The 23212-nt window shown below is 43.5% G+C and overlaps 2 protein-coding genes across 13 annotated transcripts in view; one reads left to right on the top strand and one right to left on the bottom strand.

Annotated features, from left to right (window-relative positions):
* ALKBH8 (alkB homolog 8, tRNA methyltransferase) overlaps positions 1–4108 on the bottom strand; it is a 49920-nt gene extending 45812 nt beyond the window's left edge. For 2 of the 4 annotated variants that reach the window (XM_037375870.1, XM_037375869.1), the window contains exon 1: positions 3467–4108. In XM_037375870.1, the coding sequence (XP_037231767.1) occupies positions 3467–4012 (546 nt within the window). In that variant the 5' untranslated portion in view covers positions 4013–4108. Of the gene's footprint in view, positions 1–225; positions 546–915; positions 1204–3466 lie in introns of those variants that run through there. The other 2 variants (XM_037375871.1, XM_037375872.1) reach the window with 2 other exon arrangements.
* Positions 4109–4369: 261 nt separating this feature from the next.
* The window catches only part of ELMOD1 (ELMO domain containing 1), a 64940-nt gene continuing 46097 nt past the window's right edge, over positions 4370–23212 (top strand). For 2 of the 9 annotated variants that reach the window (XM_037375880.1, XM_037375875.1), the window contains exons 1-2: positions 4370–4451; positions 6488–6535. The gene's annotated coding sequence lies outside the window, so the exon portion shown is untranslated. The other 7 variants (XM_037375873.1, XM_037375883.1, XM_037375881.1 and 4 more) reach the window with 5 other exon arrangements.

Here is a 23212-nt window from a genome sequence, read left to right on the forward strand (position 1 = left end):
AGTCACTGGCTTCCTCCAGGTTTTCTTTTCATCTTTTGCCACTTCTGGTCTACTGCTACATTGCAACCATCCAGTACCTTCCTACATGCCTCTGAGCCTACTTTATTTTCCTCCCTTCAAACCCAAGGGAAGAGTTCAGACCTCATGTAGGACTATAACAAAGCAGATATTGATATGGCTAGCTTTGCTCTTCTCTTTTTCTCTCTCTATAACATAAGCCCTTACCCATATTTTGGGGGCTTCTTCTCTTCTTTTCCAAAAATCCTCCTAACAGTACAGCTGGACAATCCAACTGCAGCTGTCTGTCCTTTTCCATTCTTTTATTATTGGTCTGATAACAATCCTCCCACCTCATGTTCTCTTCACCTCAAAAAATGTTTTTGTTTAAAAAAAAAACAAAACAAAACACACAACAAAACCAATGACAATCACCACTATATGTACTTATTTAAAAGTGTCAACTGCTCTAATAGTCAGCCATCCACTTTCATTCCTTCTGGCTTGCAAAGACTGCATAGCTGCTTCCCAATACCTACTGCAGACACAATAACAGTAAGATGACAATGAACAACAGGAAAATTGTAAAAGTAAAAAAAAAAGTTAATATTAGTATTTGATGCAACTTTGTACTGAATGACTTAGCAAATATTTTCTTTTAAACAAATGTAAATATGCTAGTAAAATTGTTTAAGTAGTATTAAGAGAGTTGCATAGGAGCTATAAATATGTATTCCCTGTGACAGCTGCAGCATTACTATCATCAACATGAAAAACTACGAACTGCACCAAAAGAGAAAAATCTTTTAAGGAAATCAGAATGGCAAAAGCACTCTGTGGAAATAACAGATTCTAACCCTCAAAAAAGGAGCAGAATAAATACTGCCAAAGACAACTCAGTCTTTTGCCACTACTTACCATGTGTTGGTTCTTCATCCTACCCTTACTCTTCCACTCCCAAACCCAATTTCAAAGCAGTCTCGAATTAGAGCACTTGTCAAAGAAAATGAATTGGCAACAACAATTTCAAGCAATCCCACCAAGTTATTAGCATGGCAGACTCCAACAATTCTATCCTGAAACAGTTTCAGATGCCTGCTATCAAGTTGGAGATGGCACACACATAGCTGTAAGTTTGAACCCTGACCCCCAGCCAAACAGCCTTATTCAGGTTTTTATACATATCCTGGCCATATAAAAGATCACATTTACATCTGAGCCTGACCAAAAAAAAAGTAATAAACGACTAAGCACTAAGATCCAGTTTACTGCCATCAGACTCTTGCAAGTTCCTAGCATCTCTTACTCTGAGCTAATTCAATCATAACCATGATAACATGCAATGGAGGCAAAATGTATGAGAAGGAAATCTTGCAAGTGGCAAAACCCTGACAGGGCACAGTTTCGGAAAAAGGAGACTACTGAAATAATTATTTCACATGACTTTAGAAACAAAGTGTAGAGGCTGAAAAGGTCAATGAGTTATACAGCCAATCTTCATTTCTGTAAAATTATTTTTATTACAGATTTGTTAGCAACTGTCTCCCATTTTCCTTCAAAGCAACAGTGCTCACTAAGGTCTTTTTGCATATCTTATATTCTAATTTTCTCCCTTCCCTCCCTGAATCTCTTGGCACTTTCTTAAAAAATCATTTTCCCGTTCTCACTTCTTGATGGCAGACTTGCATACAGGCCATGGTTCATTCTCTGACAAAATCTCATTTGCATCTAAAGACAAATAGTTCAAAATAGTTTTCTTATTGAGGATTCTTCATTTAATCTCCAAATATGGTTAAACACACAGTGAGCAACAGTCCTCTTAACCTTCATTAGTTAAATAATGATCAAGAAATCTCAAACTTGCCTAGACAAAAAAACATACAGCGAGACACAAAACAACAACACAAGATAAATGGAAGCAAAAGGTACCAGGGCAGCGGAGGAGGAAGCCTCACAAGAGGCACAAAAAGGTACATTAAGTACATTCCCCCAAGTGCATCTAATAGGTTACCCTTACTAGGATTCATCCTGTTTGCAGACTTGCTCAGCAAGCTTACCACGACCAAGCTGTCCAATTAACAAATGTGATCTAAAAAGCTTGGCATGCCCAACTTTATTTACCATATACAGGTGAAGAGAGACCAATAGCTTTACCGATGGCCCACACGCAGGTTCTTATCTTCTGGGGAGGGGCACAAACAGTCTCAAACTACTTCACAGGAAAGTACCAGAAAGACCCACCCTTGATTTAATGAGATGGGGTTACAGAAAGAGTAAAAACACACGCTGGGGTGTTTGAAAACATAAAAATCTGGTTCAGATGGAGAAGCACGGAGACTATGTAGACATCACCCATACCAGTCAGACCACTGGCACACAACCTCTGCAGAACAAACCCAGCCATAAAAAAAGGATATCAAACTGAAAGGCTCAGGCATCCCATAACATCTACACCTCTGCACCCTCAAAGACTCCATCTGATCTCAGGGGAAAGCAGCTCCAAGTTTAGTTAGGCCTTTAGGCAGGTCCTCACAAACTCCCACACCCTCCATGCAAAAGCCAAGAAGTTGTGGCCCAGTATTTGGCCAGCTAGCACAGAAACTGAAGACCAAAGACTACTTCCATCCTTTTAAAACCCCTGAACTAAACAACAGAACACAGGACAGATGAGGTGCGAGACTACTGCCTAAACAACGACATTTAAAACCGGCAGAGACGCCTGTCTGGCCTTTCGCTGGCTGCTCAAGAAGCTGCAGCCCCTCCCCACGTGCTGTGCCTCCCAGCTCCAGCCCCTGAAGGCCTCTCGAACAGCACTGCCTGCGCTGAAATTACTGCAAAGGTTAACGTAAAGCTTTGATGTCACGGTTGAACCTTATTTGCAGTAGAAGCCACTTGAGAAAATGGAAGCGCGTGGTTCCCGGAGCAGCGCTAACCGGCAGCTGCCAGCAGAGGGAGCACCACGCTCAGCGATGGAGGCTCGCAGCCTGCTCCTCAGTTTTGCCTTGGCTGTGTGCCGCAGGCACGTAAACATAAACGTGCTGACGCCGTATACACAGACACCGAAACTCGTAGCAAAAACCCCAAAATTCAGGAGCCCTGATGGGGCGATTTAAGAGATCCGGAACTGGCCAAACACGTCCTGCGGCTACCCCCAGCCCATCTCTGCCAGTGCCTTCCAGCTCTTGACACCTCAAATTCATGAGCTTCGGGCACTCGTTACAAACACGGACAACGGGAGTAACAACAGGACCGTGCGCTCACCTTCCTGCCCCGAGCAGCCGCGGGGTACAATAAAGGCAGTGGGGCGGGGGCCGACCCGGCCTTGTCCCCCCCTCACAGCACCCTGCCCCGACAGGCCCCGGCCCCGCGGGCAGAGCAGCCCGCGCTCCCGCCGCCCCCGCCCGCTCCCCCTGGCCCAGCCGGGAGCCGCGGGCGCTGCAGCCCCGCTCCGGGCGGCGCGGCACGTTACCTGGCTGGGGGCAGCCATGTTGGGGCAGGCGCGCAGCCCGCCCGCCTCTGCCGCGCCGTCATGGCGGCGCCCCGCCTCCGCGGGGGGGGCCGCGCTGCGGAGTGGGCGGCATGGCCCGGAGGGGCCCTGCCGGGACAGAGCCCGTGCGCCGTTATCACACGGCGAAGGAAGCCCGGCACCAGCTTGTGCTCTGGGCCAAGTTTTCCTGATGACCAGGGCGGGGTTTTCCCGGAGCTGCACGGAGGAGGGACGGCCGTGCCCGGGTGGGTGCGGGGCCTCTGCTCCCGGCGCCGAGGGAAACCGCCGGTGCGACGAGAGGAAGGCGGTGGGTGCCCCCGGCCCTCTTCTGCCTCGGCACACGCTTACTGTAACGGTGCCATCTCTGTTTCTGCTCACCCTATGCTGCCCAGCTTCCTCTGGGCTCCTCCACTTGCCGCCTTTTCTCTCCAAGTAGAGCCAGCTCCCTGCCATCCTCCAGCCCATCAATGCCGCCTTCCTCCGAGTCAGCAACAGGAAAAAAAGCAATGCTGGAACGTGGGGCGCCATCCCTCGGACCCACACCGGGCTCTGCTGCTTCACTGAGAGCGATTTGCAGCAGAGCCTCCTCCAGCACGGGGAATCCAAAACCAGCCGGTGGGAGCCATGTCCACACCGTGGATTAAGGACAGCACTGTCCAGGCCTCACCTGACAAGGCTATCGCCTAGACAGGCTGCCATCGCAGCCATCGCTGACCAGGCCACCTTTGGCATGCCCCACACTAGGGGCAGAGGAGGACAAACCATGCCAATTCAGCCAAGGCCGTGTGAAGACCGAGTCCCTGGTTGTAGGTGCATATTTCCCTATGCCACTCTTCAGCACGCTAGCAACCCCACTAAGGCTGCCTAGTAAACCCAGGCTACTGAGCGACCTGCCTCACTGAAACATCTCTACAGTTCACTGGTTCCCTGTGCAAGAAAGGGATCCCTTAAATCAGAGATGGAGCATGTAAGTCTTCCCTTTGTTTTTCTCTGTCATCATAGACTAACCAAGCTTCATATTATGCCCCTAAAATAGTCCTTTCCCCCTTTTTTATCCAAAATACTGAAGTTCATTATTATCTACCTTTTACTGGCTTTAACCTGACAAATATTTTACTTCTCACTGTAGCTTATTACATAAAGACTTCCCCCCCTATTTAAATACTGAGCTGATTTTTTTCCCTCTTCTCCTTCAGACTCTTGTGGGTAGTTAACATTTCTTAAGATCAGTTAGGTGTGGGACTCCCAGTTGGTAGATATGTAAGGTGACTGATGAGCCTGTAAACCTATAGTCTGAAGTCAGCTCCTCAACTTTGTCCCAGATCCACACTCCGGAGGAGTCTACCCATCTACTGATGCTGTTAGGTAGGGCTGTGCTTACCCAGAGGAGAGAAAAAAAAAAAAGAAATCTTTCCCTTGAAGCATATACAATACCCTGTGCCAGGGACGTAGCTGCCTCATGTGCAGGAGGTACAAACACACTAAGAATCGTGAGCTCTGGGCACACAACTCATTACAACAGCTGATGGGGCACATCTACCAGCCTGTGAAGGCAGTGTTTGGTCAGAAGGGTGATCCTACTTCTGTCCTTCCACCACAGGCTGTGGCATTTTATCACTCTTCATCTTTGATCCATGCAATGGGTAGCAAGGTATTGTGATAGCACAGATCTTTTGCTTAAGTTTTCTTATATGTAAAGTGTGAATATTAACTGCCTACTTAGTAGGAGTATAGCATGGAGCTTGTTAACCTCTGCAATGCAAAGCTTTAATATCATCTGGTCTTTCTGTAAGCCAGAATGAATGGAGGAAAAGAACAAACAGGCAATATCAACAGCTGCTGTCTCTATTAAAATGTTATCTGAGGACTGCAACCCTGGAAACCACAAAACCTGAAAGCTACTGAAAGGATGATCCTAATGAAACCAGTTTGTAATTCATTACCATTTTTTTTCTGACAAGTGGAAAATACCTGCCCAAAGGTGTCTGTGTTCTGCACGTGTTGCAGTTCAAAGCCCCGATTCCTTGGACTCTCCATTCTTTGACTTGGCTGTCCATGGTTGATTTATTTCACTGGGATGCAATTGTTGGTAGGTAACAAGTAAAACATAGGCCTACTGGAACATTACTTCTCGGAGCACAAACCACAAGGTTCTGGCAGCTGTCTGACCCTGTGTTCACCAGTCATCTTTTGGGTTTATTCTGGTTTATTATTTTGAAAATTGCTTTCTGGGGGAGAAGAGACTCACCATGCATTTGCTCCTTGAAATATCTCTGTATGATTGGCATTGGTAAAGAATTTGTGATGCATATTGTAGTAACATTTCCTCTGTAAATGCATCAAGATTTTACTTCAATAAACAGCATCCTCACCTGGGAAAATTCCACCAATTAAAAGGAAAACATTTAAAGGCTGGTTATAGGGGGGTTAATACAAATTTATTTTGGTCAAACTAGAACAGTTATTCCCATTATAATTTAAGCCCTGAAGCACTGCACAATCCATTCTCATGCTAGATAACACAGGTAGAGGCTCCTACAGATACCACAGTGATTATCAACCACAAGTGAAAATAAATCTCCATATGGTTAACAACAATATCACTGACTAACCCACAAAATATTTCACAGAAGTAGGGATTCAAATACATTTGCATTTGATGCTAGTATATTCCCTGATTAAAAGTGCTTTGGCAGAAATCTCAATATTTCTTTTTTAAAAAATCCCATTTTTGTAATGATAATATTTTGGGTTTGAAAGTCAGAAAATATTCTACTCTGAAATTAAGTTTTCATAGTTTTCTTAAGCAAAAAAAATGTTTATATAAGAAAATCTTGGTTCTGGCTCTATTTTTTTTTTAATTGATAACCAGGAAACGCCTTCTAAAGCAGACTGTCATGCTCCCATTTACTCATGGGTGAGAAATAAAATGCTGCTGACTTCTCCCAGGAGCAATTTACAATAATCACTATGCTGCTACCTTTCTGTCTGCCACATTTTCAGGGAGAGTCAAGGCATTCGTCAATCCCTGGGAATCAACTTCATATGATAGTAAGTAAACACTTGCATTTCCTTCAACAAACTAGAGGTTACTGGTCCTTTTACTTCCTTTTATACCAAAGCAAGCCAAGCTATGCTTTAGCCTAATGTGATACTCTGGTTTTCCACCACTTTCAAACCCAATTAAAAGAAAATTGCAGGAAGACAGTAGGATTTGCTGTATCAAATCTCTTGACTTAAGAAACTGCAGTTTAAGAATCATGACAAATTGGATATGTTTCAGGATGGCAATTTGTTACAGAAATAAGAAAGCTCATAGCACAAAATCCACCTCAAAATCACCCATGACTAGTACTGTAGAGGAGTACCATAGTAAATGATGAGACACAAGATGAATTGTTTTAGGATAGCATTTGTGTAGTAGTTAAGGACTTTGACAAATATCTGATGACCTAAATTCAAAACTGTGCTGCTGCTGCTGCTAGCGATAGAAAAATTCTCCATAACAAACCTCTGCAATGCCAAAGGCTTATATTTTTCAGGAAGATAGCAAGGATGGCTCTGTGCTGCATGTCATTTTGATTCTGCATTTGTGCTGTTCAATGCAAGATTTCATATTTCTGCCTAAAAAAGAAAACCAGCCAAAAAAAAAAAAAAAAAAACACTTAAGAAATTTTTAGCAACAGCATTAGATCAAAAAGGGATATGAGAAATCTAGGCCCTGGTAAAATCAGTGGGATTTTCAAACACTAGCAAACAAAAATCTTTTATTCTCAAGAGTCTTAAAACATCAAGTAATATTGGTATGCTTTCTGATTCCTGAGCTTTAGGCTACACTCCATTCATACCACCGAGCTCTTTCCCACAAACACAGGACTTTGGAGTACATATTTATCCACTTTCCTTTAATAAAAGCTGAAATTCCTGAAAATTCTAGACTCAGGGTACTGGAACTTTAAGAAATACATTAAGTAGCGTAAATCTTATGATAAAATTGTAAGATTTGGCAGCAGTGGTTTGTGGCACAAAGGCACAATTATTGGCAGGTTCACTTCCATCATTACAAGGTACGATCCTCTTGCGGAGCAAGTTTCTTTAGCATGATGACACAACTTTTTCTGAGCAGGGAGATTTCAGTTCTCTATAGGGGCAGCTACAGATCTTGTCATCCAGAGTACAACCCAGTCCGTGAATGTTTAGGACTGGGCAGAGGTTAGCTAAATTGAGCACTTCTGCTATGCTGTGAGATTGTATTGATGAAGTACAAGCCTGTGTTGTCAGCGCAGCGAGGAACAGCTTTAACTTCTGTTGTCAGAGATGCTGCAAAAGTGTGCCTACATTGCTGGTTCACCATTAATATCACACTAGAACTAGGAGCACAGTTCTGTAGGCTTCAATAAACAGAAAATCTTTGATCCCTTCCTGGAGAGTCCTCAGAAAATTCCTGTGAGCTTTCAGGCACAAGACAGAAATTACTGTAATTATGATGTGCATGCTGCGACTCTGAAGACCTTTCATTATCAGTACTGCCAGTCCAAATCTCCAGCTCTTGTGAGGTTCCTGCAACATGTGCACACAGATGTCAACAGAGAATTTCCTACTTTGATGAAGGAAGAAGGGATGTAAATTCCCTAGGAGCAATTACTGGAATGTATAATCTCCATGAAGATCAACTAAAAGCTCCCAGTGCAGTTTCTGACAGTGTTTTCTGCTCGCATAAAACCTGTCAGTGAATGGTCCCCAGCCTTCAATGTCCCACATGCACCAATACTAAACAAACCATACGCTGCCGGCGGTTGTTTTGCCCTCAGTTTTAATTTTCTAAGTTTTCTCTGGCCGTAAGCAATCTTTGAGACGTAGGACTTTAAATCTTTCCAAAACCATGCAGGCTTTAAAAAGGAGATAATTCTCTGCTGAAGAGGAACTGCTGCTTTCACTGCCCAAGTGACTCTTTCTGTGCAATTCAGGCAGAGTGTAGGGAAGATCTTCTTGTCCCAGTCTAGTACACTTTCCAGGGTGTCAGAAAGTAGTATGAAGTGCTGAAAGAACCATGCAAATTGTTGATTTCCCTCCAAATCACTGAACCCATCAACACATGGTTTAGTTTAGCCTTGAAAGCAACATTGTTAGAAAGATTCAGACAAAATATTTCTGTTTTCTCTGGCACAAAGGTGGAAAATTATCATCTCTTCTTCAATATTATTTTTTTTTTGAATTACTGATGGACTTATTTTATTCTGGCCCTACAAGTCAAAATCTTTAACTTGGAAAAACTTGAGTTCTGTCACAAGCAATTAAGAGTTTGGTAGGCATTCAGAAAGCAATGCACACCTACACAGGGATCCTCCCTGATATCTACACCAGGCAGGCAGTCTGCTTTCCTGCAAATTCTCAGAAACCATAATTTCTCACAGTTACAATTTCAGGGCATAAATATAAGGACAATCATGGAATATCAGACCGTGAATTTGTCTACTTCATCGATCAATACATTTTTAAGAATACAGGCCTTGCAGTCCAGACACAATCTGCGAAGTTAATTTTTAAAGGCACAGTATTCTTTACATACAGAGAACTAAAGATTACATTTCCATTGTAAATGAGATCCTCCATGCCTCCAGTGAGGCTGGAGAGAATATTGCTATGTATTCCTTAGACTGGGACTCTATCCTTTTACCCCTTTCAGGCATCATCTTCAGGATGTCTCATTAGTTGTTGCTCATGCAATAGATTCACCTTCTTTGAAAGAAGAATAGCTGTGTAACCGTAAAATTTTCCACACAAAAGCATGGGTCACCTCACTTGCTTCTCTTGCAATTCAGTTTTCATTGACTTCTTTAGACCTGTATGTACCCTCAATACATCTGAAAAATGGAAGTGGTAAGTTTTTCAACTGAATAGGCAAAAAAAAAAAAAAAAAAAAAAGCATCCAAACTTAGTGGATTTTTTTATACAAACACCATTTCTCTGTGACTCAGTTTGCCAATCTGTATGACATTTACATAAATATTTACCCAACTCACCAAGGGTTGTGAATCTTTGTGAATCATTGTTTGTGTAACACTTTTGTAATCTTTGAATGACATGTAGCATATGCATTCAGAGTATGGATCTGATTAATGGCAGAGGATAAATGAAGACTAGATAAAAAGTGATCGCATCACTTTTTTTTCCCCTTGTTCAAAATCAGTTTCAAAGAAATTATTAAAAATGCAAATCTTTTTTTTTTCATGCAGACATGATATGGTTGGTACACATCTTAGTGAAGAAGATTAGGACACAGCCTGATGTTAATCAGCATATTCAATTTTTTTCACTTATTAAGATTAAAAAGCAGGCATTGTTAACATACAATATTTGAAATTCATGTCTACATCACTTTATTTTACTTTTTATATAGAAATATCAAACAGAACATTGTAAATTAAAACATTGTAACATAAAATGCTCTTAATTCATACCCAGACAAAGTCCTTTCTGGCAAAATTCTTTGCTTCAAGAGACAGGTAAACTAAGTGAGCATACTGGCTGCTTCACTTAGCTTTCATTTCTCCAAGGCTATATGAGTAAGCCTGACATCCTTCATCTCTTGCGTTGCCATCATCTACATGCTTTTGTTATGGTCTCCCATGTTAAACTTTACAGCATCTTCAGTCAAAGGAATACGAGTGAAATGAAGTGTGGCACTGTAAATGAACAAAATAACCAGGAGAGAGGTTTAAGAAATGATCATACAGCTTGTGTGCAGACTGCTTTAGTTGTTCTAATATCAGTGCATGAGAGCCATGTAATACATCATCTCAGGACAATTCTGTATTCGATGCTTGTCCTGAGCTAGGCATAAGGAACTGCCAGCTGTTCAATGTTTTGAAGTAGACTGTTGACACAGATTTGAAGCATCACAATGGTTATGAAATCATTGTGCTGCTTGAAAGGGATACTCAGACATAGCAAGAAAGTAGGTTTTAATTTGGGGAACCAGATTTCTTAAGCAAACAAATTATAGAAGTTAGAGGCTGGAAATGGAAGGCCTGATCCTTCTCTCCACCACACTTCTATAGTGTTCAGCAGCTCAATTGTAGGAATGAATGCATTTGGGGGGAAGGATAGCTGCAGGGAAGTCCCCATACACCTGTCAGTTAGTCAGGACTCTGTCCTAGGAATGGAATCAGCACCTACTTGAATAAGTATGGAGACCAAATAGAGGAATCCATGACTGAATCACATAATTGAGGATCATGCTCACTTCCTGAGCTCTGCTTGGAATGGGGAGGAATGAACTATAAACCCTAGATCCCACGCATTGAATTCCAGTGTGGATGTGCATGATGGTATAGAGTAAAAACAAATGGCTCCTACACGTGTTGTGCAGTATCAAACATGAAACAGAGGTATTAACTCATGCTAGTGCATGAGTATCCTCAGACGAATGACTCCAAAAGTGCAATAATTCTTACATATAAGCAAATCTGTAGATGTTTATTACTCTTTTTCTGGATTATCGTGGATCCCCAAAAGGGCCTGTTTCTGAATCTTTTATGTCTTTTTTTATCTATTAGAAGTAAACTATAAAGCTCCAGGCATATACATAAAAGTTTGTGGCTGTGCTGACATAGAACTAAGAACTATATTGGGAGCACCTGTCTAGCTGCATACATAGTACTGTCCAAGAACTGTGAATCAGTTTACTATATACACCTTTCACTACAGAGCTTGCTATTGTTAGTATACCTCTCATGTGATTCCTGCTCCCACTGGCAGCCTCTAAGACTGGATTCCTCCCCTGCAATGATCCTTACTGATTTTTTTTTTTTTCAGCAAGTAACTTACACCCTAAATGCACAGAATCATAGAATAATTTGGGTTGGAAGGGACCTTCAAGATCATCTAGTTCCAACCCCCCTGCCATGGGCAGGGACACCTCCCACTAGACCAGGTTGCTCACAGCCCCATCCAGCCTGGCCTTGAGCACTGCCAGGGATGGGGCAGCCACAGCTGCTCTGGGCAGCCTGTGCCAGTGCCTCACCGCCCTCACAGTAAAGAATTGCTTCCTAATATCTCATCAAAATGTACCCTCTTTTAGTTCAAAGTCATTCCCCCTTGTCCTATCACTACTTGCCCTTGTAAAAAGTCCCTCTCCAGCTTTTTTGTAGGCCCCCTTTAGGTACTGGGAGGTTCCTACAAGGTCTCCCCAGAGACCGTCTGTTCTCCAGGCTGAACAACCCCAACTCTTTCAGCCTCCCTCATATGGGAGGTGCTCCATGTGTGCAGAATGGTGACAAGCTGTGCTCTGACAAACATGGTCCTCACATCTGCACCTTTACCTGAGCATCCCATTCACCTGGACTGTGTAACACCTCCCAAAAGACATAGCTGGATGTTTGCTTGGTGACATCCTACACCTATGGTAATCTGAGCTTGATTCTTCTGTGAACAAAAGCTGTAGTTACCATCAGACTCACTAATCACAGCATTCTTTTGTCATCTGCTTGCTACTGGCTTTGGAAAGGCTCTATTTCACCACATACCAGTGTTTGGTCATTTCTTACAGAGGTCTAACACCAAGATCCCATACAGTTTCATATAAACATATGGGTTTCCAAATGACAGGAGGTGAGATGCCATTTCCTGTGGAGTGAGTGCAAATAGCTGTTTAAAATGAAATCAGACTTCATGTGTTCCAGTAGGAGAGAGTACCAGGAGAAAGGTATAGCATTTTTTATGCAAAACTTGTCCCCACAAGCAAAGATGTTTGATCAGCTTGGTCAAAGTAATAAAGAAACATAGCAGCTGGTCTTGCAGTACTTAATCCACTATTGTTCCTTTGATATCACAAGTATCATTATACTTAGTAGTATGCTTCCATTACAGCAATTTTCTTTTAAATGCATGGCACTGTCACTCATTGCTTAATGTATTATGGTCTCTTCAATCACACTTGGACTAATAGAGCCAGAAGATCGAACACTAAGAAATAAAACATAAAAAATTTTAGCCAATCCACAGGTTTCAGGAAAACTGCTAGTTGAATTAAGGCAAGGGTGTGGTTTGTCACACCCTGATAATGTCCAGCTGGCAAAAGGGTCCCCGGATACCCAGGGCAGGTGAAGAAGATTGATAGCAGCCTGAGAAGGTTTTAATTTATGCTGAGAGTAGCTTGCCTCATCTTGAGTAAAACCTAAGCAGGTTGATAATGTAGAACATAGATTTTGAAAACTCAGGTAAGAAAGTTCTGTATGTAAATAGGGGGGATTGTTTTTATTCCTTCCTTATCATTCCTTATTACAGCTTTTAAGACTGTTCTAGGAGTCCTAGGATTGTTAGGTAAAATATATTCTTTCTGATGTTTGTTTTAAGTAAAGGAATACAAGCATAGGTAAAGTATTTCTGCTACCATCTGTATTGTCACAAAATGAAAGATGTTGTTTGTTAAAAATAAAACAAAACCACTATAAAAGCATTAACTAAAATGTAACTCCTTGTGATTCAATTAATAATGCTTGGGTGGCATGTCTTCTGAGGAAAGTACTGGGTGGTGTCAAAGCACATTAGGTTCTTTACAAGGACATAGCATGTGTACTCTTCATCAATCTTGTCTTCATCAGTAAATTATGCAACAACAAGAGCTTCTATCCAAAATAATGAGGGGCTTGAGCTTTTGATTTTTTCACCAATATCTGAGCTAGGTGTGTTGCTATCTGTTTTTTGGCTGCTTCTGTCACCTTCTTTCCAATGCTAAATTAATCATGCAGGTGACCTTGCTGGTTTTTATTACGCACAGCAGGCTTTATGAGCTATTGCTGGAAAAGTGTGACATTGCTCAACTAGTGGGGTCTTGTACCTATTTTTTCTAATGTGTTTTTCACTGCCACTTCTAAGTACAGGCTATATTTCTGCTGTCATACACAGTTTCTTTCATTTGCCATAAATTAAAAATAATTATGCTGTTAGAAGGAAAGTACAGCATAGTAAAATGTTTAGCAACTGCTTATAATCAAAAGTGCTGGGGGCTTTTTAAACCAGGCTCCTGTTAGTTTTAAAATGCTGTTTTGCCTCAACTTTCCATGAGAACAATGATGCTGAACATTGGAGGCATAGTAATCCAGATAACTTCCATCCCAAGATATTGAGTGAATGGGTACATCAAACTGCAATCTGATAACAAACGTCTTGTGAAAATCAGTCGAGTCTGAAATGGCACTGCATGACTACAGTATAGCTGTATACTGCTACATGATGCTAAAGAACGGGCAGGAGGCCATCTGGAAACTCCTACCCCATTGGTCTGAATTTGCTGTAACAGTAAGGGACTAGAGTCACAGAGTCTTTCCAGCTTATGTTTTAAATTCCTCCACATTCATGGACGAGAGTATGGCATCTGGGAAGGTAAGGCTGCTTCTGTAGCATGGATTTGGCTTTTCTTGCTCGTGATGCATGTTATATAATTATAAATGAACTGTCTCATAAAGTTCTGTTCCCAAACTTATTTTGGGAAGCATAACTGAACTATGCTCCCAAAGCCCCTGAAAAGTTCCCCAATACTGGATTTACTCTGTTCAGAGTTGTAGCGACTTGTGGTGGCTCCTCCAGCCTTGTGCTAGAGCAGTTCCTGACAGGCTCAGGAATTGAGCATAGATCAGTGTTTTGGAGTATAAATCATTGGGATATAGTATTAAGAAACACTGCTGTAATGCAGGAGAAAACTGCTTTTCTAGTTGCATTGATGCAAGGAATTAAGCTTGAAAGCTTACTGCAATGTGCAAAACATGGCACAAATAGTAAGACATGAAGTAGTAAAGCTGTAGTCTGATACCCATCATTTAGTGGGTTCTTTTGAGCATTGGACCTTGTTTGCTGATGGACAGCACAGCCGTAGTGGAGGCTGCTGAGACCCGTCCCTGCCGCTCAGTCAGCTCTGCGGATCACAGCATCTGCCAGCCAGGTGTGTTGGGCATAGTGATGTCAAAAAGTGGATGAGGAGCTACATAGCTCTAGCTAGGGGGAGGGTCAAGTACTGGTCTGCTTTGCCTTGGGTGTAAAACAGGAATAGCATTTCCTAGTCATTAAATGTTTAACTTGGTGACCCTAGTGTTTTCACCATACTTCTTGAATGTGACACTTAGTTATGCGATCAAAATGACAGCAAAAGGAGATTTAGGAGAAATTAAACCATGTCCCTGTAACGGGCATGCAGAAAGCTATTTTCAGGTTAGACGTAGAATTCACTTTGGAAAAGAGGTTAATTGGCTTTTTCAAAGGATGTCTGAAACCCCAAGACTAGGGGACAATGTGAGGATGCCAGTGCAGCCTGACAGCTGGCTTACAGCTTCAGAGGAACATCTGGACAGATGCGTGCAGCAGTAAGGAAGAGCAGAAGTGCAGACTGCCTACAGGCAGTACTAGCACTGGGCAACTGTAAATGATTCTGTAGCTGCTTCAGACAGGTTATTATCCTCCTGGAGGGGAGAGCCATATAAATAGACTGGCGTGCCTGCGATCCTGATCAGCAAATTTTAAACTTTGGAGATCAAAAGCCTTCGGGATATACCGCTGGGGTAGGAAGGACGCTGATCTCCTTGACGGGTTGGTGGGATGGATACAGAGGCAGAACGCTACCCTAGCTAAGCGGGACCTTAACACCTCGGAGACGTGCCCCGCTCTCCTGTAGGACCTGAACCGTACCGCTGTGGCCGGGCTCCGCTCGGCGCAGGCGGGTATCGCCTTTCCGCGGCAGGTGGGGAGGACGGGCCGTTATGCCTCGGGAGCCCGCCCGGCTTCGCTCTGGGACGGGGGAAGGTCGGAGAGCGGGGAGAGGTGCTGCTGCGGCGGGGACCGCTGGCAGCCGGCGCGCAGGGAGCCAGCGCTCCCCGGCCCCTTCCCCTCCCCGCGGGGCGGGCTCGGGCCCCGCCGCAGCCTCCCCCCGCGCTCGCCGGTAGGCGGCACCGCCGCCCGCCTGCCTCCGCCGCCTCCTCACCTTCGCCGGGTGCCGCGCCGGGTGACCCACATCGCGGCGGCAGCGCCGCACCCGCCCCCGAGGAAGGACGGCCCGGGACGGCGGCTGCGCCGCGCCACGGGGATGTAGCGGCGCGGAGCGGTGAGTGCGCGGCGGCGGGCCCTGCCGGTGGCCCCGCGGGTCGCCTAGCGACGGGAGGCGGCTCCGGGAGTCGCACCGCAGCCCCCTGCGCTGCCCGCCGCAGCCCCCCCCGCCCGGCCGCGGGTGCGAAGTTTTGCCCCCTTGAATGAGGGGCTCTCCCTGGGAAGACCTTGCGGCGTAAGGAAACTGCGGGGTCGGTGGGTGGTTTGCGCATTTGGGTTGGGTTTTTTTGCTGGTCTTTAATGTTTGTGGGTTTGTGTTGGTTTTTTTTTTTTAACGCCCCCACCTTTTGTAATTCTCGAGGGGGTGGCTGGAGGAGGCTGGCGCTGGGCGGCAGCCAGGGGCACGGTTCTGCGGCTCCGCAGTGGGCTCCGCGCCCTGCCCCGGCAGCCCGCCCTGCGCTGGGGGCCGCCGCCTGCCCCGCCGCCGCGGCGCGCAGCTGCCCGCAGGTCTGCACCTCGCGTACACCGGCGTATGGACGTGATAATGATGGTTTCTGGGGGGGTTGGTGTTTTTTTTTTTTTCTTCTATGGTACTCTCTTCCCTACCTCCCCTTCATACCCCGCATGGTCATTGTGTATTGAAGTTGCACTTATTCCTCAGTTAACTCTAGGACTGGTGTGTGTAGTCTTTTATGTTTCTCCCTGTCCTCACTGTTTCTGCTTTTCTTACCATTCCCATGAAAATGGCCAAAAGAGAGTAGCTAAAGTGTATGTCAGAGTGTGTGGGTGGGTGGGGAGAACAACACCTTTGTCCCAATTCAGTCAACTCACCAGTCAGATCACAAGAAGCTGGTTTTTGTGACAAAGGCGTTTGAAACAAAGGAGCCATTTTAGAAACTGAAATAAATGTATTTTGTGGCTTGCATGCTTTAGTAAATCCGGTAAATTCTCATTTTTCTCTCTCCTACCTGCTGCACACACCCCCATCCTATTTTATCCTGAAATGAGGTAGAATAGAAGAAATAGCATCTCTTAAACCCTGCATCATCTCTATGCACTACAGCAAGCTTACTGGTTGTCTTCTGTTTTAAACATTTCATTATGCATTTTTAAAGAACATTATTTTTTACTGGTAGATCCATGAATAGTTGAAGCAGTTGAGTGTGCCTGTTTTTAAGAACAGCTCATCTCCCTAAGATGAGAACAGCAAAAGACTTATGTGCAGTAATTTGGTAGGTGTTTCGTACTTAAGTCTATTTAACCTATTTAGCAAAGTGGAAGCACAGAGGAGACTTACTGATTCTTAAGAGAGCCTGCTTTTCTCTGACTTTCTTAAAGTGGACCATTGCATTTTCCAAACTGAACAGGTGGAGTTAGAAATACCTTTTGACTTGTTAAGTTCCTATAATATGTATATCATTTTAAGCAGTATTTCAACTAAAACTAATGCAAACCCACATTGCTGTAGCAATTGATCTATTGCCAAGCCTAATAGGCTTCCTGTCTCTGAGCATCTATGAATTCAGGAGTGAAATCATGTGACATTATCAGATGCTGTATGGATCACTCTAGAGAGAAAACTGGCAGAAAATACTTCCAGGAAAGCCCTAAACAATAGAAAAATAATGTAACAGAATACATTTGTGAACTTTCCTGCTGGTTCGCTGATATACAATAAAAAATGTTCTGCTACTGTAAAAACCTGGTAGGACTAAGTGTGTAACCAGTGTCTACGAATCTTTTGCCTGCTCGGCTCTTGAGACAGGGCTTTATTAGCCGTGGGACAGGATCACATTAGCTGCAGTGACACTTGAACCCAAGAACTTCCTCTGGTCAAACATCTTTCTGTTACTCTTTCTGGGGAATTACAGCTCCTTGAGCCAAGTTATACTTAAGCAGAGAAACTTTGGGGCTATGTTGCATTAGGTGGTTATTTTGTTATCCATCATCTCCCATGCACAAACTGAGCTTTGCTGCTGTTTGCTGTGATGGAAGCAGAGAAAATGCTGTTGCAAAAATGCTACCGTGTGTATGGCTCCAGACTGACGATAGTATTTAAATCATCTTATATTTAAAACTGTCCAGAGAACTTGGGCTTTTAAGCTGTGATCAGCTGTAACCAATGTTAACAAAAATTCTGTTTAGTTGTACAGACAGGGCATAAGTGATATACAGAGCCAGGCAAGCTTTATTTTTCCCAAGGGGTCATTTGAAGTGTTAGTAGAAAATTGCATGAAGAGCGAGCCTGGGCTGCCTGGAGATCAAATCTTGTTGGGCTTAATGCCCTCTGGCTCATAAGACTACTTTTTTTTTTTTTTTGTGAACATCTGCTCAGCCTTCTTGATTGGAAAGCTTGTTTTATTTGACGTTCCTTTGAAATCTTTTGCTCAGTGATGTAGGCCAAAAGACAACATGAAATGTGTTACCCTTCTTGAATGCAAGCTTTGGGAAGGAGGCAAGAAGAGTAACCTCCAGGGTGTGGTTTGCTGGAATACTGCAAAGGAAGCCAGGTGGTGAGATGCCAATCAAGAAAGAAGCACAAAGTAAGGAAAAATAAAATTAAAACTTAGACTGATCTAAAGAAAGTGAAGAGTGGTTGTGGTAGTGCAGGACTGAGGCTATGGTTCGGGCTTAGCATGCTCAGCATCCATGTAACATGATGTGAGCTCAGCCACATAACTGAGTTTGAGTGCTGAGCTGTGTGGCACCACAGAATTTGCCAAGCCTGAGCCAGAGGTGGAAATGCTGCTTGTACCTGCCAGGTAGTGGGAAGAGTTGCCTGACAGCAGAGACTGCGGGAATAGCTTCCTGAGTCAAGTGTCAGTGGTATATGGGACTGCATGAGCTCCCCTTTTCAAGGCAAAGAAAGCATTTTAGTGCTAAACTGACCTGTTTGACTTTGCCTTGAAACAAATTATGGATATGTTTACACAAGCGATTTGGCTCACATCCAGCTTAAGTATCTGACACATCCTCTGGAGACCTTCTCTAGCTGCTTTGCAGTGGTCAGGTCTCAGACCAGTCTTGCTACAACAGACCTGAACTCTCTTGATGAAATTAAACCAGGAGTGCTCTGGGAGCACTCCCAGTCAATTGCTAAGTCTTGTATGAAAGATACGGGTTTCTTAGAAGTACCTCTGAGGTGTAATTGAGTGAGCAGTTCTCATCCGCTTTAGCATCAAACCAATGAAGAGCCCTATATAAAGTTTGTTAGCTTCAAACATTTCTGGCAGTTTGCTCTGGAGTGCCAGGTCCTACTCTGCTGCAAAATGTGAGCAAACACGTCTTAGCTTTCTGCTACAGCTGAGAGGCTCTTCAAGAAGATAGTTTCCAGCACCTATAGTAGGTGTAGTACCTGAGCAGAACCAAGTGGTTGGCTGTGGTGTTTTTAACGTGTCCTAATCTGTCTGCGCATCCTCAGGCTGAGCACTGCTTTCTGGTTCAGCCAGCTTACAGTCACAGATGTACAAAGGAGCCTGGAGATCAGGAGAAATACAGGAGGTACTAAGACTGGAATTGAAAACAATTGGCAGATCAAGCAGGTAAAATTGTGACTTGTTAGAGCAGAGTTAGGAGGCACAGGTTGCTGTGGTCCTCATGACTGTGTCTGTAGGAAACTGTGTGTACTTGGGAGCTCTCCCCTCTCTGGTGGTATTGTACCTAGAATGACTTCGCAGGCATTCATAGTCTTAATATACATGCCTGCGCTAATGTTTTAACTGAGATCGTGTGTTTTCAAAGTAAATCCCCCAGTTGTCCCTGCCTTTTTGTTTTTTGCCTCACTTGTGGGCTAGTCTTGGAGTACCTGACAATAAAAAGGAGGAACTGTTTTGGGAGCATACCAACTGTGGCCTGACATTCAGTCCCAGGGATCACGTTGGAGCCACTCCAGCATCCTTATTGGGTGTTTTGTTTAAAAACACCTTTCTCCCATCTATGTAGTTTCAATTTCAGATGCTTGGCACTATTTTGTTGGGGTTTTTTTCCTCGGCAAAACCACTTCTAGTGGTCTGTGCTATGCATTGATGTAGCTGTGGCTCCTATGGTAGGGATGTATTTTGCTTCTCCATGGAAGAATGCTCAGGCAGAGAGATTAACGGACAGGACCAAAACCAAGAAAAGCAGTTATACAAGGTACTGTCTCCCAGCTCCCTATATCACGTTGCTAACCCACTCACAGTTAACTGATGTCTTCAGAAGGTGCATAAGGAAGAAAGGCTGTTTCTGTAACAAATGGTTATTTAGGACTGTGTACAACTGGCTATCAATTTCACAAACATAGGCGTTATTCCTTAGTGTATACACCATCTGTCACATAAGCCCATATTGTGTACTTGCGTCTGAGTCTGCCAAAAGTGAACTGAGAAGTTTCCTAGAACCCCAAAATTTTGATGCTGCTGGGATCAGCAAGAGCTCCTGTGGCCAGTTCCGGTTTGTACTGAAGACAAACAGAGTTTTTGTCACTGACTTTTTTTTTTTTCCTTTTTTCAGTAGTCTTATTTGTATATTTAAAACCAAAAATAAACCCCTACCTTTCATTGTCCTCCAGGATGCTTCAGGTATTGAGACTTGTCTATGGTGTAGCAACAATTTGTTACTGCACTCATAAGATTTGCATGATCAGGTGGCGTGCAGGTGGTAGGAATTGGGCACCTTACTATAAAGCAGTCCTGTGGTCCTGGAAAATGTAGTTCTCTTCCATAACTCTGGTAGGCAGTTATAAGAGCAAGTCTCATACTCCCTCTCCCACTCTGCTTTCACAAAGCCACATCCATATCAACATTGGCTTGGTTGTGTGCCAGCAAACAGGTTGTACCTCTGAAACACTAAGATCAATGTGGGGTTTGTTAAATTTGGGCTTGCTAGGCCTTCATGCTGTCAGTGTTAAGGCAGCGTGAGGAGAACAGATGGATTGAAGGAGGAAAAGAGGAGTTCTTGCTGAACCATTTGAGGAAGGGAGCAGAGAAAGGAAGCTCCCAGAAGAAGATACGGAAAACAGGAGATACCCTATGCACAAATTAAGAAAAGGCCGTGCAATCTACCACAACTATTTGGTGGGGGACCACAACAATATCTCCAAGGATCTGAGATAGTCTTGTTCTTCCTTGAGTCTTGTCTGATCTGACAACCTATGGTGTTTTGGGTCAGGGCTTGTTGGTTTTATACATAATCTTTGGAGTCTTTAGGCACCTATGTGAACAAGATGCCCTAGAACTGCTGGATTGAGGTTTCCTTTTGGAAGGGAAAAGTGTTTCAGCAGTGTTGTTTGTTTTTTTAATACTATAGACTGTTTTAGCTGGAGTGGCTTTTATTCCTAACTCTCCTTTATTTATTCTGTTGTAGGGATTATTTGAAATTCTGGGGGGTACTTTTTCTTCCAGCGGTGGAAATTGAGTGGTGCAGCATGAGCAAGGGAGTGCTCTTGTGCATCTTGAGCATCAGCTAACATCATACACAAACCAAGCAATTCAGGACTAGATCTAAAGTGTGAAAGATGGGAGAAAGATTGTGGTCACCATTCAGTTCAAGAAACAACCAACCAACCAAATAAAAAAAAAAAATCGCCAAAAAAAACCAAAGCCAAAAATCCACCACTGAAAACAGCCAGCCCACTGAACCTGGAGAAAGTTTTGGTCTGCACATCAGGTTACTATCTCAAGGATGAGAACAGTTCATATTAGTGATTTATTATGGGTGTATCTGATGCAAGTGTTCTGGAAACTTGTTTTATTTATCTTCTTTTATAAATATTTTTTTTAACTATCACTTTACACTTATGAGGTAAAGGGTAGGACCATAAAAAATGTATGCCCCACTATTCTAAGCAGAAAGAGAAGCTGAAGGAAGACTTTCAGTGTTGCATTACATTAGGAATAAGTGTGTTACGGCAATGCTGTCAATCATCCTGTCCTAGTTTGTATTCTTTCTTGCTTTGCTTTGTTCTTCTCCCTGCTTGGTAATGGTGTGTCAGGAACAGTTTCTAATGGTCTTCATGTCTCTTCTTTCTCATCTCTTCCCATATTGTCTTTTCCCCTCTTTCCAGTTTTCTGCTATCAAATCTTTGCCAGCATGCTTTTTTTGTCTGAAACTGGGCACCTAAAAGAAAGCAAACACCTGGTAGGACTGAGCAGGAAGTGGCAGAGGGAAGGAGAGCACCATGGCACCTCACATTTCCCTTGCCACTGACTTCTCCTACTTGGTTGAGAAAGGGCATCTTGTGCAATCACCCCATAAGGATGGTTCCTGGACCATGCCTGAAAGTGTATTTCATAAGTCTTGCTTACTAGCTGGTATAACTTGTTTGCCCTTCAAAACATTCTTTCCTTTTTTACCTTTTGTAGATCTTCATCACCTTCTCCTTTCGCTTCATCCTGTTAGAGGGGTGTTTGTGTTGCTGCATCCCTCCTTGCTATGGATGTCCCTGTCACCAAGCTCTATCCTAGCTTGCTTTCTCCACTACTTACAGAAGCAGTGCTAGATTTTGGTGCTGCTTGGAGTTAGCTTAAGCTACAAAAGTGTGAAGTGAATCTTAATACAGTCACTTTTACAGTTGTTCACAACTCTTCTTAATGGAAGCTAAAATTTGATAAGATGCCTGTGACTTCCAAGTTGAAGAGTCTACTGGTAGCTGCTGGTGTATAGGCCTGTCTGAACAACAGCTTTGGGAAGATACCCCTAAAGCGATATTTATTTTTTTAACCATCTTGCTGTTCAAAACATTTCCCTAAAGAAGGGCTTAAACCTGTTTCAACCAAAGCATGGAGTTTGCAATATTTATTGCAGAAACTTAAGGAAACTTTTGCTTCCATGAGCAAATAGATTATTTCTTCCACTTCTCCTCACCCCAGACATTGGTAAAATCAGAGCAACCTACCCTGTGCAGATTCTTCTGGGAAGCAAGTGCATAACCAGAGCTTCCAGCAAGGTCATGTACTTGGAGCTGTCCTGGTTTCCTGCCTCTTGGGATGCAGAGCATCTCGCTGAGCAGCAAGCAGGAGATAAAATAGTAGGCCATGAGGTTTGCAAAAAATCTGCAGTGGGATTTTTAGTCCTCTTCTCTGCAGATTAAGTATGTTGCTCATTTATTGTGGTCCCTCAGCAGACTGCAGGACTGCAGGCAGCTAACAGCTGGTGCATAACGCTTTCTATAGGATGCTTACAGTTTCTCAAATGTGGAACTTCACGACACTATCTGACTGGCTTACTGCATGGGAGGCCCTTGTCCTTGAGTCCTGTCTTAGGGGAAGAGCATGTCTGTAAAATTACAGAAGGACATACAGAAGCTCTCATGTATCCCACTCTTGCTTGTCTAGCTCAGAGAGCTCTGTGGAAAAGTTGTTGATTGCATGCCAAAGTAATCTGGATGCAGTGACAGGAAAACTAGGCAACACATGGAGCAATTTTCTGTTAGATCAGTATGAATGGTGTCTAATCTTCACCAAGTTCCTGGGTAAATAAATTGTTTTATGCTCCTCTAGCTTGAAAGCTTTGTTTGGCCTTTGTCTTGACACCTCTAGTGTCCTTAATTATTTTTTTTTGTCAGTTAACAAAAAAAATATGAAAGTCTTTAGTTCTACATGCTTTCAGGCTGTTGCTCAGCGTGAGGTTGTATTGATCTGACAGCTGAATTAACTCTGTGTGGTCCAAGCAAATATAAAAGATGTTGGAAAGGCAGTGGAAAAGAAAGAGCAA

This window comes from Falco rusticolus, chromosome 2 (genome assembly GCF_015220075.1).
Source record: "Falco rusticolus isolate bFalRus1 chromosome 2, bFalRus1.pri, whole genome shotgun sequence".
Lineage (NCBI taxonomy): Eukaryota > Metazoa > Chordata > Aves > Falconiformes > Falconidae > Falco > Falco rusticolus.